General features: G+C 49.9%; 1 protein-coding gene across 2 annotated transcripts in view; it reads left to right on the top strand.

Annotated features, from left to right (window-relative positions):
- ST6GALNAC5 (ST6 N-acetylgalactosaminide alpha-2,6-sialyltransferase 5) overlaps positions 1-15,383 on the top strand; it is a 950,199-nt gene that overhangs the window by 580,584 nt on the left and 354,232 nt on the right. For both annotated transcript variants that reach the window (XM_078645266.1, XM_078645258.1), the window contains exon 4: positions 4,726-4,833. In XM_078645266.1, coding sequence (XP_078501392.1) covers positions 4,726-4,833 — 108 coding nt within the window. The remainder of the gene's footprint in view (positions 1-4,725; positions 4,834-15,383) is intronic.

The raw sequence follows: 15,383 nt of genomic DNA, 5'->3' as shown, positions 1-15,383 counted from the left end.
CAAAAGTATAGTGGCCACGCTTATTTATTTATTTACTTTTTTTGTTTACTAGTGCCCATGTGGCACTTTCACATTAATGGATGCTGCACCCCTTTTGTTTAGTAAACTTGACAAACAGATTTTTATTTTTGTCAAAGCCCCCCTGCCGCGAGTTCACTTTAATGTCAGCCAAACCTTTTTCTTTAGATGCGGCTTGTCTAAACAAAGAGGCATGGCCTCCATTAACATGAAAGCGTGGTATGTGGTGATTTGCAACAAAAATATTTGCTATGCAATAGGTCTCACACTCACGAGAGTTTGAGCTATTGGCATTTAAAATGCCTTTAGCTAAGACTCTCGTAAATGCACGACCTATTGCATTGCAAATGCTTGTTTAAAATTTGCCTTGAGAATTGTTATGTTAAGAATTACCTTTATTTGCCAATGATTTAGAAATTGGGTTATTGGTTAAGGGAGTGTGAAACCCTACTCAAGCAGGAACCACAATCTCTGTCAGGGTGAAACAGAAGATGTGAAAAATTAGGTTACTGGTTGAAGGGGGAAAACCGTACTCAAGCAGTAACCACAATCCTTGTCAGGGTGAGACACAAGCAAACCCTAACTTAACCTGTGCTCAACCCTCTGGTAGCTTGGCACAGAGCAGTCAGGCCTAACTTAAAAGAAAGTTGTTCTTTTTTTTAGCACTTCAATCAGTAATAAAGTGAAAACATAACACAAGAAAAATCCCACAACAATTTAGAAGAATAGAGTACATTTTAATAAATGAATCAAGATAAAATGTCAATAATCCAATCAGTAGAAACAAGGATATGGGTTTTAAAGATTTAAGTAAAAATAGCACCAAAAAGCCCAATGCACCACTCGTGGCTATCTGATTGTGCTTTCAACTTCAAATCAGTCTCTCGGGGGCCACAGCAAGTTTCCAGGTGGACCTGAGGATCACCACTTGAGGTTCAGGGGCTTGCTCCAGCTTGGCCAGGGTGCTGGTGCAGGTGGTTGGGAGCCTGTTATGTTTCTGTGGCTCTGAACAGGAGGCCAGCAGACTATCCCTTGGAGTCACTCTGGGGCTCCTGGGTTCATGTGCAATTGCAAGTCCAAATCCCTCTGACTCAGGCAGCAGCCCAGCAGGGCTGCAATCCAGCAAGGCGATACTCCAGCAGGGCATCAGTCCAGCAGAGTGGCAGTCCTTTCAGCAGCACAGCATTTTCTCTTCCTGGCAGTCTCCACAGGTCTAGAAGTGTACTGAAGAGTTGGTGTCTGAGGTCTAATATATGTACCCGGTCCTTCCTTTGAAGTTTGAGAAGCTTTTGGAGGTTACCCTTTGAAGTGCACAAGTGTCCTGGCTTCCCGCCCTGGATCCAGACTAAATACAGGGGGTATGCAGCCCTTTGTGTGAAGGTAGGACACAGCCTATTCAAGTATAAGTAGGGCTGTGTACAGCTCCTCCCTCCCATCCTGCCAGTGATGAGTCATTCAGGCATACCCAGGCATACCTAAGCCCTCTATTGCATGTGTCTGTCCAGAAGGAATACACTAAGCCCAACTGCCAACTACACCAAGTCATGTGACCCAAGGGCAGGTTACACGCACGAAATGGCTAAGGCAGGAAATGCCAACGTTCTAAAAGGAAAAATAACAATTGATTTATATACAGAATGCAGAATAATGTAATACATTCACCCCAGTACAGAGATCTGGGCCTAAACCCATCGTTGTTTTGCCCACCATGCCATTCCAGTTTGGATCCAGCCATATGCAAATCAGTCTTGACCCTGCGCCCAAACGGAACAGTCCAGACTGAACTGCCAGGCCAGGTCCTCCCTGGACTGGAAATAAGTATCCTAGGACCGGTTTCGGGCTTTTAGCCCTCATCAACCAGAATAGCTTGACTCCAGGGGCATGGAGAGCACAGGACCCACGTCTGGGCATACCCGTACCACTCGGAGTGACAAATGCAAAAAGAACAATTGATAGACATAATGCAGAACAATGTCATACATGCACCCCAGTACAGAGATCTGGGCCTAAATCCATAGTTGTATTGCTCACCATGCCATTCCAGTATGGATCCAGACATATGCAAATCAGTCTTGAACCTGCGCCCAATGGGAACAGACCAGCCTGAACTGTCAGGCCAGGTCCTCCCTGGACTAGAAACAAGCATCCTAGGACCGGTTTCGGGCTTTCAGCCCTCATTATCCAGGATAGCTTGACTCCAGTGGCATGGAGAGCACGGGACCCACGTCTGGGCATTCCCGTCGCACTCGGGGTGACAAATGCAAAAATGGGGCATTTTCAAAATTTCTATTTAAAATCTGACTTTACAATGGGAGAGAATTTTGTATTACAATTCCAAAGACATCAAATAGGAACTGGTTACCTATTGCCATTTGGAAGTTACAGCTTATTAAATGAAATACGGTAACTCAATGTTATCATTTTGGAGAGGCAGGCCTTGCAGTAGTGAAAAATAAATGTAAAAGTTTTTCACTACCAGGACATGTAAAACTGAAAAGTAAATGCCCAAACTTTTAAAATACACTGTACCCGCTGGGCTGCATAGGGCCTACCCTAGGGGTGACATATGTATACTTACCACCTTCCCTTAAGTAAGGAACTGACGCATCACATCCCCTGGGCATAAGGAACCGACGCATCACCTTCCCTGTGACAGTTTTTGTTTGCGCGCATGACGCATCCAAGGTACTTCGTGTGAAGAGGGTCGCATCTGCAATTTGCTTTGAACAGAACTGTTTCCACCTTTTTGAAAGTCATATTTTGATTACTGTATTGTGAATTTTTGATGTTTTGCTCTTGTGTGGTTTAGATAAAGATTACTTATTTTTCTAAACTGGTGTGTTGTCCATTTGAGGTGTATTAGTGTATGTGTGCACAATTGCTTTACACACTGCCTCTGAGATACACCTGTCTGCTTGTTCCAAGCTACCATTGGGTTGAGCAGGGATTATTTTAGAAGTGTATCTCTCTTACACTGACTAGGAAGAAGGGTCCCTAATTGGACAAAGGTACCTACCTCTGCCAAATAGAGGCCCCCATCTCTAAATCTCCCTTACATTCACTAATTCATACACTCTCAAACACTGATTCTCACTCTTGTTCACTCTCTTTGATACTCAAACACTAACACACACAGTCACTTAATTTCAATAACTCATAATTAACCCTGGGCGTAGTTAGCATAGCAGGACTACACGTAGCTGCATGTAGTATACTTTGAATTACACGTAGTACTGCGTAGGGTAGCTGATGCCACTGTGTACTTGTCTGCACTGTGAAATAATTGCAAATGGCATCTTGTACAGTGCCAGTTATGATAAGATAAGTATCTCTATCTTTATATGATAAAGCGCATATAGTACTTTCACAAAAGTGAAACTGAAAAATTAGCAAGCAGTGAGAGAGGAAGAGTACCAAGCAGATGCCTTGAAAACAAAAAGCACATCTTGTTTAACGATTCGGTGGTGGTCCCATCCTCTTAGGACCACCCCAAGCACAGTTATTGGCAAAAAAACTATCCGAACCAAAGGCCCTGCAAAGCATTATGGGATGGGATTAGCAGTGGACAGTGAATATTATATAGTATCCTATATCAAAATAATTCTGCAGTTCAACAGGTGGTTACTAGATGTCCCTTCAAGGCATATGCTTGGTCCTCCCCCTGGCTTAGGGGGGACCCCACAATCATCACCTTTCTCATTGCCTAATATTTTTATTGAAACAGTTCACTTTTTGTGAATTGGTTATATGCTTTTTAGCATGTAAAATTGCTTTATCAAAGCATCTGAGGATGTTGTTGATTTAGTTGCTACGCTACGTGATTAAGCACAGTTTTTGTACTGTGCTACCTGCAATTGGGTGAGTGCGAATTAGTACAAACTACTTATGCTCCTTTAGCGTAGTACTATGCCCCGGGTTACTCTCATCACTCAGAAACACATACATACATATGCACAGAAAAAATTGTTTTTTACTTGTCATGCTTCCTTTCCTGGCAACTGGGATGCTCCATAGCAGCAAAAAAGCAGGAATTTGGTGCTAGACACAGCAAGCCACAATACCCAATGAGCAGCCATACAGAACTGCAAGGCCAGGTTTGAAAGGTTAAAGACTAATCTAAATCCCTCTCTCAGCTTCTTAATAAGACTAGAAGCCCTTCTTTATAAACAGCACTTTGTAGCTGGCTCATGCCTCAGCACTGATCAGCCCACCTCCTAATGTCATCAGGAGCCTAAAGGGGAGGCTGACAGGGTGGCCTGCATACTGACAGTTTCATGAACACTGTTCAGTTTAATAATTAGCATTTGTGGCAAGAGCCACTAAGTTACGCCTCACACGAGGCAGGGCTGCACCCTGTAGCCCCACGCTGTAGGATTTGGTGCCATGTCAATGCTTCATAAGAGGCCTTAAAATGACGCTAATGTTGGTGAACTCAGAAGTATAAATGGTCATGTAATGAGTTAGTGCCCCTCAGCATAGGACCCACTGCTCCACAAGTGCTGCATGGGCCTACATTGCACTTCTACCCACCCCTCTCGGTATAGTATGGCAATACACATCCAAATGTGGTAGTTCAACTGTGATTTTCAAAAGTATTGTAAAATTTGCCCGAAACTTGCAATAAACGTATGTCAGAAATCCGAACCCACTTATGTAATCCAATCAGATGCATGCTGTCATTCAAATATAAGTGTGTATTTCTTTTAGGAAGATCTCCAATACTTGGCTGAGCACGGGATGGTTCACAATGACGATTGCATTGGAGCTTTGCGACAGGATAAATGTTTACGGCATGGTGCCAGCAGACTTCTGCAGGTAGGAATCATTCGTTATTCATGATTGATTTTGTAAAGATAAATAAATAATATGCTGTTACAATATGCTCATCCAGTTGTATCAGTTAGTAGGCTTGTATCAAGATGTCATCTTCAATAAAAAATGAGTAAACGTGTTTGTTTGGCATAAAATATTAACTGTGTGGGTTCCCCTAAGCTGAGAAACAACCAGGTTTAATTATTTTTGCCCATCTATCACTGCTGAACTAACAAAAGTAATTTCATACTCAAAACAGATGGAAACACATGTAAATGAAATCAACAGACAACATGAATCTTTGTATAATTCACATTGTAACATTATTTTCCAAAAGAACATGTCTATATGTTGAAGGGTCAAACAAATTCAGCAAAATATGATTCCTCAATATTTCATATGCCGGTAGCTTACTAACTGCCTTTAGTAAGGAGACAGTCTGTAATTAATACTATAGAGTTAAGCAAAGGTAAAGAGATTGCACTGTTTCCTGTAATAATATTATTTTTCATTCATAGCAAAATCTGAGGTGGTAATTTCAGCATGACTGACAATAATGTTTTGAAGTGGGGGGGCGTGGCCAACAGCCAACAAAGATGGCCGTACACTAGAGGAGCTGCTCTAGCAGAATCTCCACAAACACCCACCATCCGTCATTATCCAAAATTTGAAGGACACTTAACCCACGAGGTAGCAGAGGAGAGATGCCGGGCTGCTTTGAAGGCCTGTCACACTTAATTGGTGCAACTTTGAGGCAGTTGATCCGGGGCCCGGGCGGCGAGTCAGGCAGGAAGCAAATGGAGCCTGCCCTCTGAGTCTAGTGACTGAAGTCACTGCCGCCATTGGAATATCGAAGCGGGTCCTCCCGCTAGCGGACACTCGGGTGCGATTGTGCAGGGCCTCTGGGCCGTACCGGGTGATAGGCGGCGGCTCCTCTATGCCGCAGATCCGGTGCCTGGCTGGCAATCGCGATTGAGACAAAATGGCACCCACCGCCACCGGGACTGCTCTGCAACGCTAGCCGCCTGAGGGTGTCCAGGCAGGGCTATTGACGGGCGGCGGCCGCGCGTTGGTGCCGTCGGGTGGCTTGCTGCTGGTGGGTGCTCTGTCTGGCCCTGCAGTGTGCCCCCGGCCTGGGCGGCGGCGAGCCCGTACAAGAGAGGCCCAGTGGTGCGGCCCGTCCTGCTCCGTGAAGTGGAGGTTCCTGCGACCTTCGGAGGAGTGGCGGCAGGCTGATGATCCTGGGAGTGGGAGTCGACGGCTGCGGGGGGCGCAGACAGCGGTCCCCAGGCAAACACAGGTCAGTGCAGGGCCTCACCGACTGGGCGACATACGAACTGGAGAAGTGTGAGGAGCGGCGTAGCGGCCCAGGTGGAAGCCGGGAAGGTGCAGGCAGCCCTGGCCTGAACTAGCGACGGAGGCGGTGCAGCCCAGGGAGCAGGTAGACCTGGAGAGGCCGGCTCGGAGCTGAACTGAGTAGCGGGGGCCCCAAAGCAGCTAGGCCCAGATGGGGTGAAGGGGCTGTCACTGCCGGATCCCCTGTGGGCGACAGGGCGGCAGAGAGATGCCGGGTGTGCCCATGGGGCCCAATCAGAGATCTCAAGCGAGACTGCGACATCCCTGAGCAGATACTGGCCAGCAATCTTGTGGGCACTTGGCGGTTGGTTCAGGGGACGAAAGGGGCCCCCACGGCTGTACAACAGAACTCCCCTCAGACATTTTTGGGCCTGATTGGGTCTGGCACCAGCGCGCAGGCCTAGACCTGGGACAGATAGGGTGCTGCCGGGTGTGTGGCCCAGGTGAGCGGCTGGACAGACAGTGCCATGCGCCGGGACACCGCATACAGATGAGCGCAACATCTTACGGGCACTGTGGGGCGCGCTGTGACTAAGGTCACACCCTGGTGAGTGTCCGGAGCTTTGTCATACGGAGGAGAGTAGCGAGAGACAGCCCTGACTGGAGTGGAGATCGGGACCATGGGCCGCAAGAAACCCCTGACGCAGGGGCAGGTCAATCAGATTGACAGGTACACGTCAGCATGGGGAGAGAGGATGACCAACCAGGGGGGAGCCAGCGGAGTGAGGGGACGTATGTCGAGATGGACCCTTCGCTAAAGGACATCATGGTGGTAATCATGGAGATGCGTGGCGCCATCACACAAATGAGGGGCACAATGGAGCCCAAGCTTGATTCGGTGACCGAGGAGGTCAATCTGATACACGCGGACCTTGGTAAAATGTCAGACAAAGTCGCAGAGGTGGAGTGTGGTGTCGGCAGTCTACAGTCAAAAATAAAGAGGCTCGAGGAGCAGGTAGCCGCACTCACGAAGAACCAAGTGGACATGGGCGCAAGCCTGGAGGATCAGGAAGGCCGGGCGCGGCGAAATAACATCCGTATAGTGGGAGTGCCGGAGGGGATGGAGGGCACGTCCACAGACTGGTTTTTGGAGGATCTTATAACTCAGCACCTCAAGCCAAAGCGCCTATCCAATTTTTTCCCAGTGGAAAGAGCGCACCGTGCGCTAGGAGGCAAGCCCAGGCCTGGGCTCTGCCGCGCACCATCATCGCCCGCACCCTGAAATATAGGGACCGGGATGCCATCTTGCAGGCCTCCAGGGTGAAGGGGGACCTTCATCTGGACAATAACACGATTCGATTTTTCCCGAACTCAACGTCCAGCGCCAGCGTCAATCCTTTGAAGGGGTCAAGAGAGCCCTTAGGGAGCAAGGTATCAAATACATGATGCTGTATCCGCCGTGACTCAAGATCCTGAATGATGAGAAGGCATTTTTCTTCGACTCCCCAACGGAGGCAAGCGACTGGATGAAGGGCTGGAGGACCGTGGACCTCCACAATGGGGCGCGATGCCCTCCACGCAGCCGTGCGGGTCAGGGGACCTAGACCAGCGACAGCCAAACTCGAGAGCCTCAGCAGATGGCGCAGTCACCGATCAAGTGACATTGGGGGGGAGACGGACATGAGTCACTAGTGTGAAAGGCAGTATGGGAGGCATGATACCTCGGGGGCATTAGCTTTGTGCGGGGGTATGGACAGGAGACTCCAGGACAGTTGACTCCTCCTTGGAGGGACAATTTGGGCCCTTAAATGTGATTCTGGTTTTCATTCCAAAGATTTTCTTGAGCATTGTTTGGGATGTAGAAGGGTAGGGCTTTGGGGAGGGGGGAGCTCATTAATTGATCTTTTCATGGGGTGTGAACTCTGCCATATCAGTATGATTTCTTCTGCGGTTGGAGGCTTATGTTCCCTGACTTGGTTGGTTTGGGGTTGAAGGGGCAACAGGCACCTGCATCGTTCAGTGGTGGGTGGATAGGGCCCACCTGGCAGGAAGGGGGTGCGGATGGGGGAGGGGATGGGTGATGGGGGACGGTTCATGTCTCATTGATTTTTAATCTCGCAGGCATATCGCTTTCCATTCAGCAATAAGCAGTGATACAGGGGGGATCCAGCACACTCTAGGATTCTGTACTACAATGTGTGATCAGTCACGGTTGAGAATTTGGTCTCGGAACGTAAACGGGTTGGGGAATAAAGTAAAGCGCACACTGATCCTGCAATATGTGAAACGCCATGGCCCGGATGTTGTTCTCCTGCAGGAGACCCACCTGCGCAGAAATTCTTGTAGAGCACTAGACAGGTTCGGTTATAAGCTGCTGGCCCACTCGGGGTTCTCGTCTGGCTCTATGGTGGCGGTGATCTTAGCCCGTGCGGCGCTTCGACTGATTGTGACAGTCAAATGGGTCGAGGACTCAGGCAGCTTAGTGGCGGTCACGGTCAAATGGGAGGGTAGCACAATAGTGTTTAACTCCTGCTATATTCCCCCTGGGTTGCATGCCCCGACGTACACGCTAGGATCACATTTGGCTGATCTTCTGTGGGGCACTTTGATTTTGGGGGGTGATACCAACGTGGTTATGGACTCAGACCTGGACCGCTCAGGAGAGAGACAGGGCCATAGGGGGGAGGCGGTATTGCAAAGTTTTACATCAGCGTTGGGCCTCTGCGACATTCTACTGTTCTACACCACCCCGCACAAAGGCAATACACTTTTTACTCTGCGCGACATGGGACCTTCTCCAGAATAGATCATATCCTAGCTAGGGTGGACCAAGTAAGATATTTTGTAGACTCCTCCATTATGGCCAGGGGAATATCGGATCACCCACCGGTGGGTGTCACTCTCAAAGGGGCGCCAACCGCAAGGGCGGTCTGCCCGCAGATTAACCCATGGTGCCTCAAAGACGATTCCATTGTAGGTAAGATTAGGGAGGGCTCACAATTGTACTTTGATGAGAACCAGGGATCTGCTGATTCCCAGGTCACCATATGGAAAGCTTTTAAGGTTGTTTTGAGGGTTCAAGTCCAGGTGCTAATTGGTGCACAGAGGAAGGAGGAGGCACTCCAGGTGGCGCAGTTGGAGAGGGAGGTGGAGGTGTTGGAACGACAGGTGGTGAGGCCCCCAATGTCGGAACGCAGCCATGAGCTTGCCCTCAAACAGCGAGAACACCGCTTGTTGGCGGAGGGGGAGGTGCGGGCCTACGCCCTAGCCGTGCAACACCGAATTTATGACGACAGTGATAAAAGTATGAAATTGTTAGCCTGTTAGAACGTAGCGGTAGGGAGCGTTCTTGGGTCGCGGAAGTGAGGAATGAGGTGGGACTCTTGGTGTCAGCGGTGTCGATGTAGCGGAGGCCTTACGTGTCGTACTATGAGGCGGTGTACACCCCGGTGTGCACCAGATCCAAAACTGACTGCGAGGAGTTCCTTCGGGACTTCGCACTTCCCATGCTATCCCAGGAGCTGAGTGACAGCCTTGAGGCGGACCTCACGGCACTGGAATTGGGTGAAGCCCTCAACGCGCTTCAAGCCGGGAAGGCACAGGGGCCTAATGGGCTCCCCGTAGAAACGACAGACCGACGTTGTGACAGACCCCATGCGCTGCATGTTCCTTGAGGCGAGGCAAGCGGGGGTACCTCTGCCGGACCAGAGGGAGGCCACGATTGTGGTCATTCGCAAGGCCGGGAAACCGGCGGACCAGTGCTTGCAGTCTTGCCTGATTTGATCCATGTTGACCAGTCAGGATTTATGCCCCACAGGAGTACGCTTGATTTAGAAAAGGGGGTGGGGATGAACAGAGTGTCTGAATTAAGCAGACCACTCTTACCCAGTCCAAAGATCAGGGCTTGATCCATCACCGTTATTTAGCTCACTGCCCCATCCCAGCTCAGAACCTGGCTATATGCAAATTAGTCTGTCCCTGGCCCAGTGCATCATGGGAACAGGGCAGACCAAACTACCAGGCCAATTCTTCACCAGAAAGGAGACAAGCTTCCGGGGACCGGTTTCTGCCATTTCAGGCGTCGTCGGCCCGGCTTGCTTGAATCCTGATGGAGCAGTGAGCAAGGGACTCATGTCTGAGTATACCCTTTCACGCTTATGGTGGACAAAATGATTCAGAAAAGGGGGTGGTGATGAACAGAGTGTCTGAATTAAGCAGACCACTCTTACCCAGTCCAAAGATCAGGGCTTGATCTATCACCGTTATTTAGCTCACTGCCCCATCCCAGCTCAGAACCTGGCTATATGCAAATTAGTCTGTCCCTGGCCCAGTGCATCATGGGAACAGGGCAGACCAAACTACCAAGCCAATTCTTCACCAGAAAGGAGACAAGCTTCCGGGGACCGGTTTCTGCCATTTCAGGCGTCGTCGGCCCGGCTTGCTTGAATCCTGATGGAGCAGTGAGCAAGGGACTCATGTCTGAGTATACCCTTCCACGCTTATGGTGGACAAAATGATTCAGAAAAGGGGGTGGTGATGAACAGAGTGTCTGAATTAAGCAGACCACTCTTACCCAGTCCAAAGATCAGGGCTTGATCCATCACCGTTATTTAGCTCACTGCCCCATCCCAGCTCAGAACCTGGCTATATGCAAATTAGTCTGTCCCTGGCCCAGTGCATCATGGGAACAGAGCAGACCAAACTACCAAGCCAATTCTTCACCAGAAAGGAGACAAGCTTCCGGGGACCGGTTTCTGCCATTTCAGGCGTCGTCGGCCCGGCTTGCTTGAATCCTGATGGAGCAGTGAGCAAGGGACTCATGTCTGAGTATACCCTTCCACGCTTATGGTGGACAAAATGATTCAGAAAAGGGGGTGGTGATGAACAGAGTGTCTGAATTAAGCAGACCACTCTTACCCAGTCCAAAGATCAGGGCTTGATCCATCACCGTTATTTAGCTCACTGCCCCATCCCAGCTCAGAACCTGGCTATATGCAAATTAGTCTGTCCCTGGCCCAGTGCATCATGGGAACAGGGCAGACCAAACTACCAAGCCAATTCTTCACCAGAAAGGAGACAGGCTTCCGGGGACCGGTTTCTGCCATTTCAGGCGTCGTCGGCCCGGCTTGCTTGAATCCTGATGGAGCAGTGAGCAAGGGACTCATGTCTGAGTATACCCTTCCACGCTTATGGTGGACAAAATGATTCAGAAAAGGGGGTGGTGATGAACAGAGTGTCTGAATTAAGCAGACCACTCTTACCCAGTCCAAAGATCAGGGCTTGATCCATCACCGTTATTTAGCTCACTGCCCCATCCCAGCTCAGAACCTGGCTATATGCAAATTAGTCTGTCCCTGGCCCAGTGCATCATGGGAACAGGGCAGACCAAACTACCAAGCCAATTCTTCACCAGAAAGGAGACAAGCTTCCGGGGACCGGTTTCTGCCATTTCAGGCGTCGTCGGCCCGGCTTGCTTGAATCCTGATGGAGCAGTGAGCAAGGGCCTCATGTCTGAGTATACCCTTTCACGCTTATGATGGACAAAATGATTCAGAAAAGGGGGTGGTGATGAACAGAGTGTCTGAATTAAGCAGACCACTCTTACCCAGTCCAAAGATCAGGGCTTGATCCATCACCGTTATTTAGCTCACTGCCCCATCCCAGCTCAGAACCTGGCTATATGCAAATTAGTCTGTCCCTGGCCCAGTGCATCATGGGAACAGGGCAGACCAAACTACCAAGCCAATTCTTCACCAGAAAGGAGACAAGCTTCCGGGGACCGGTTTCTGCCATTTCAGGCGTCGTCGGCCCGGCTTGCTTGAATCCTGATGGAGCAGTGAGCAAGGGACTCATGTCTGAGTATACCCTTCCACGCTTATGGTGGACAAAATGATTCAGAAAAGGGGGTGGTGATGAACAGAGTGTCTGAATTAAGCAGACCACTCTTACCCAGTCCAAAGATCAGGGCTTGATCCATCACCGTTATTTAGCTCACTGCCCCATCCCAGCTCAGAACCTGGCTATATGCAAATTAGTCTGTCCCTGGCGCAGTGCATCATGGGAACAGAGCAGACCAAACTACCAAGCCAATTCTTCACCAGAAAGGAGACAAGCTTCCGGGGACCGGTTTCTGCCATTTCAGGCGTCGTCGGCCCGGCTTGCTTGAATCCTGATGGAGCAGTGAGCAAGGGACTCATGTCTGAGTATACCCTTCCACGCTTATGGTGGACAAAATGATTCAGAAAAGGGGGTGGTGATGAACAGAGTGTCTGAATTAAGCAGACCACTCTTACCCAGTCCAAAGATCAGGGCTTGATCCATCACCGTTATTTAGCTCACTGCCCCATCCCAGCTCAGAACCTGGCTATATGCAAATTAGTCTGTCCCTGGCCCAGTGCATCATGGGAACAGGGCAGACCAAACTACCAAGCCAATTCTTCACCAGAAAGGAGACAAGCTTCCGGGGACCGGTTTCTGCCATTTCAGGCGTCGTCGGCCCGGCTTGCTTGAATCCTGATGGAGCAGTGAGCAAGGGACTCATGTCTGAGTATACCCTTTCACGCTTATGGTGGACAAAATGATTCAGAAAAGGGGGTGGTGATGAACAGAGTGTCTGAATTAAGCAGACCACTCTTACCCAGTCCAAAGATCAGGGCTTGATCCATCACCGTTATTTAGCTCACTGCCCCATCCCAGCTCAGAACCTGGCTATATGCAAATTAATCTGTCCCTGGCCCAGTGCATCATGGGAACAGGGCAGACCAAACTACCAAGCCAATTCTTCACCAGAAAGGAGACAAGCTTCCGGGGACCGGTTTCTGCCATTTCAGGCGTCGTCGGCCCGGCTTGCTTGAATCCTGGTGGAGCAGTGAGCAAGGGACTCATGTCTGAGTATACCCTTCCACGCTTATGGTGGACAAAATGATTCAGAAAAGGGGGTGGTGATGAACAGAGTGTCTGAATTAAGCAGACCACTCTTACCCAGTCCAAAGATCAGGGCTTGATCCATCACCGTTATTTAGCTCACTGCCCCATCCCAGCTCAGAACCTGGCTATATGCAAATTAGTCTGTCCCTGGCCCAGTGCATCATGGGAACAGAGCAGACCAAACTACCAAGCCAATTCTTCACCAGAAAGGAGACAAGCTTCCGGGGACCGGTTTCTGCCTTTTCAGGCGTCGTCGGCCCGGCTTGCTTGAATCCTGATGGAGCAGTGAGCAAGGGACTCATGTCTGAGTATACCCTTCCACGCTTATGGTGGACAAAATGATTCAGAAAAGGGGGTGGTGATGAACAGAGTGTCTGAATTAAGCAGACCACTCTTACCCAGTCCAAAGATCAGGGCTTGATCCATCACCGTTATTTAGCTCACTGCCCCATCCCAGCTCAGAACCTGGCTATATGCAAATTAGTCTGTCCCTGGCCCAGTGCATCATGGGAACAGGGCAGACCAAACTACCAAGCCAATTCTTCACCAGAAAGGAGACAGGCTTCCGGGGACCGGTTTCTGCCATTTCAGGCGTCGTCGGCCCGGCTTGCTTGAATCCTGATGGAGCAGTGAGCAAGGGACTCATGTCTGAGTATACCCTTCCACGCTTATGGTGGACAAAATGATTCAGAAAAGGGGGTGGTGATGAACAGAGTGTCTGAATTAAGCAGACCACTCTTACCCAGTCCAAAGATCAGGGCTTGATCCATCACCGTTATTTAGCTCACTGCCCCATCCCAGCTCAGAACCTGGCTATATGCAAATTAGTCTGTCCCTGGCCCAGTGCATCATGGGAACAGGGCAGACCAAACTACCAAGCCAATTCTTCACCAGAAAGGAGACAAGCTTCCGGGGACCGGTTTCTGCCATTTCAGGCGTCGTCGGCCCGGCTTGCTTGAATCCTGATGGAGCAGTGAGCAAGGGCCTCATGTCTGAGTATACCCTTTCACGCTTATGGTGGACAAAATGATTCAGAAAAGGGGGTGGTGATGAACAGAGTGTCTGAATTAAGCAGACCACTCTTACCCAGTCCGAAGATCAGGGCTTGATCCATCACCGTTATTTAGCTCACTGCCCCATCCCAGCTCAGAACCTGGCTATATGCAAATTAGTCTGTCCCTGGCCCAGTGCATCATGGGAACAGGGCAGACCAAACTACCAAGCCAATTCTTCACCAGAAAGGAGACAAGCTTCCGGGGACCGGTTTCTGCCATTTCAGGCGTCGTCGGCCCGGCTTGCTTGAATCCTGATGGAGCAGTGAGCAAGGGACTCATGTCTGAGTATACCCTTCCACGCTTATGGTGGACAAAATGATTCAGAAAAGGGGGTGGTGATGAACAGAGTGTCTGAATTAAGCAGACCACTCTTACCCAGTCCAAAGATCAGGGCTTGATCCATCACCGTTATTTAGCTCACTGCCCCATCCCAGCTCAGAACCTGGCTATATGCAAATTAGTCTGTCCCTGGCCCAGTGCATCATGGGAACAGGGCAGACCAAACTACCAAGCCAATTCTTCACCAGAAAGGAGACAGGCTTCCGGGGACCGGTTTCTGCCATTTCAGGCGTCGTCGGCCCGGCTTGCTTGAATCCTGATGGAGCAGTGAGCAAGGGACTCATGTCTGAGTATACCCTTCCACGCTTATGGTGGACAAAATGATTCAGAAAAGGGGGTGGTGATGAACAGAGTGTCTGAATTAAGCAGACCACTCTTACCCAGTCCAAAGATCAGGGCTTGATCCATCACCGTTATTTAGCTCACTGCCCCATCCCAGCTCAGAACCTGGCTATATGCAAATTAGTCTGTCCCTGGCCCAGTGCATCATGGGAACAGGGAAGACCAAACTACCAAGCCAATTCTTCACCAGAAAGGAGACAAGCTTCCGGGGACCTGTTTCTGCCATTTCAGGCGTCGTCTGCCCGGCTTGCTTGAATCCTGATGGAGCAGTGAGCAAGGGACTCATGTCTGAGTATACCCTTCCACGCTTATGGTGGACAAAATGATTCAGAAAAGGGGGTGGTGATGAACAGAGTGTCTGAATTAAGCAGACCACTCTTACCCAGTCCAAAGATCAGGGCTTGATCCATCACCGTTATTTAGCTCACTGCCCCATCCCAGCTCAGAACCTGGCTATATGCAAATTAGTCTGTCCCTGGCCGAGTGCATCATGGGAACAGGGCAGACCAAACTACCAAGCCAATTCTTCACCAGAAAGGAGACAAGCTTCCGGGGACCGGTTTCTGCCATTTCAGGCGTTGTCGGCCCGGCTTG

This window comes from Lissotriton helveticus, chromosome 1_1 (assembly GCF_964261635.1).
Source record: "Lissotriton helveticus chromosome 1_1, aLisHel1.1, whole genome shotgun sequence".
Classification (NCBI taxonomy): Eukaryota; Metazoa; Chordata; class Amphibia; order Caudata; family Salamandridae; genus Lissotriton; species Lissotriton helveticus.
The sequence above is the reverse complement of the archived record's forward strand: the minus strand, read 5'-3'. Positions and strand labels throughout refer to the sequence as shown.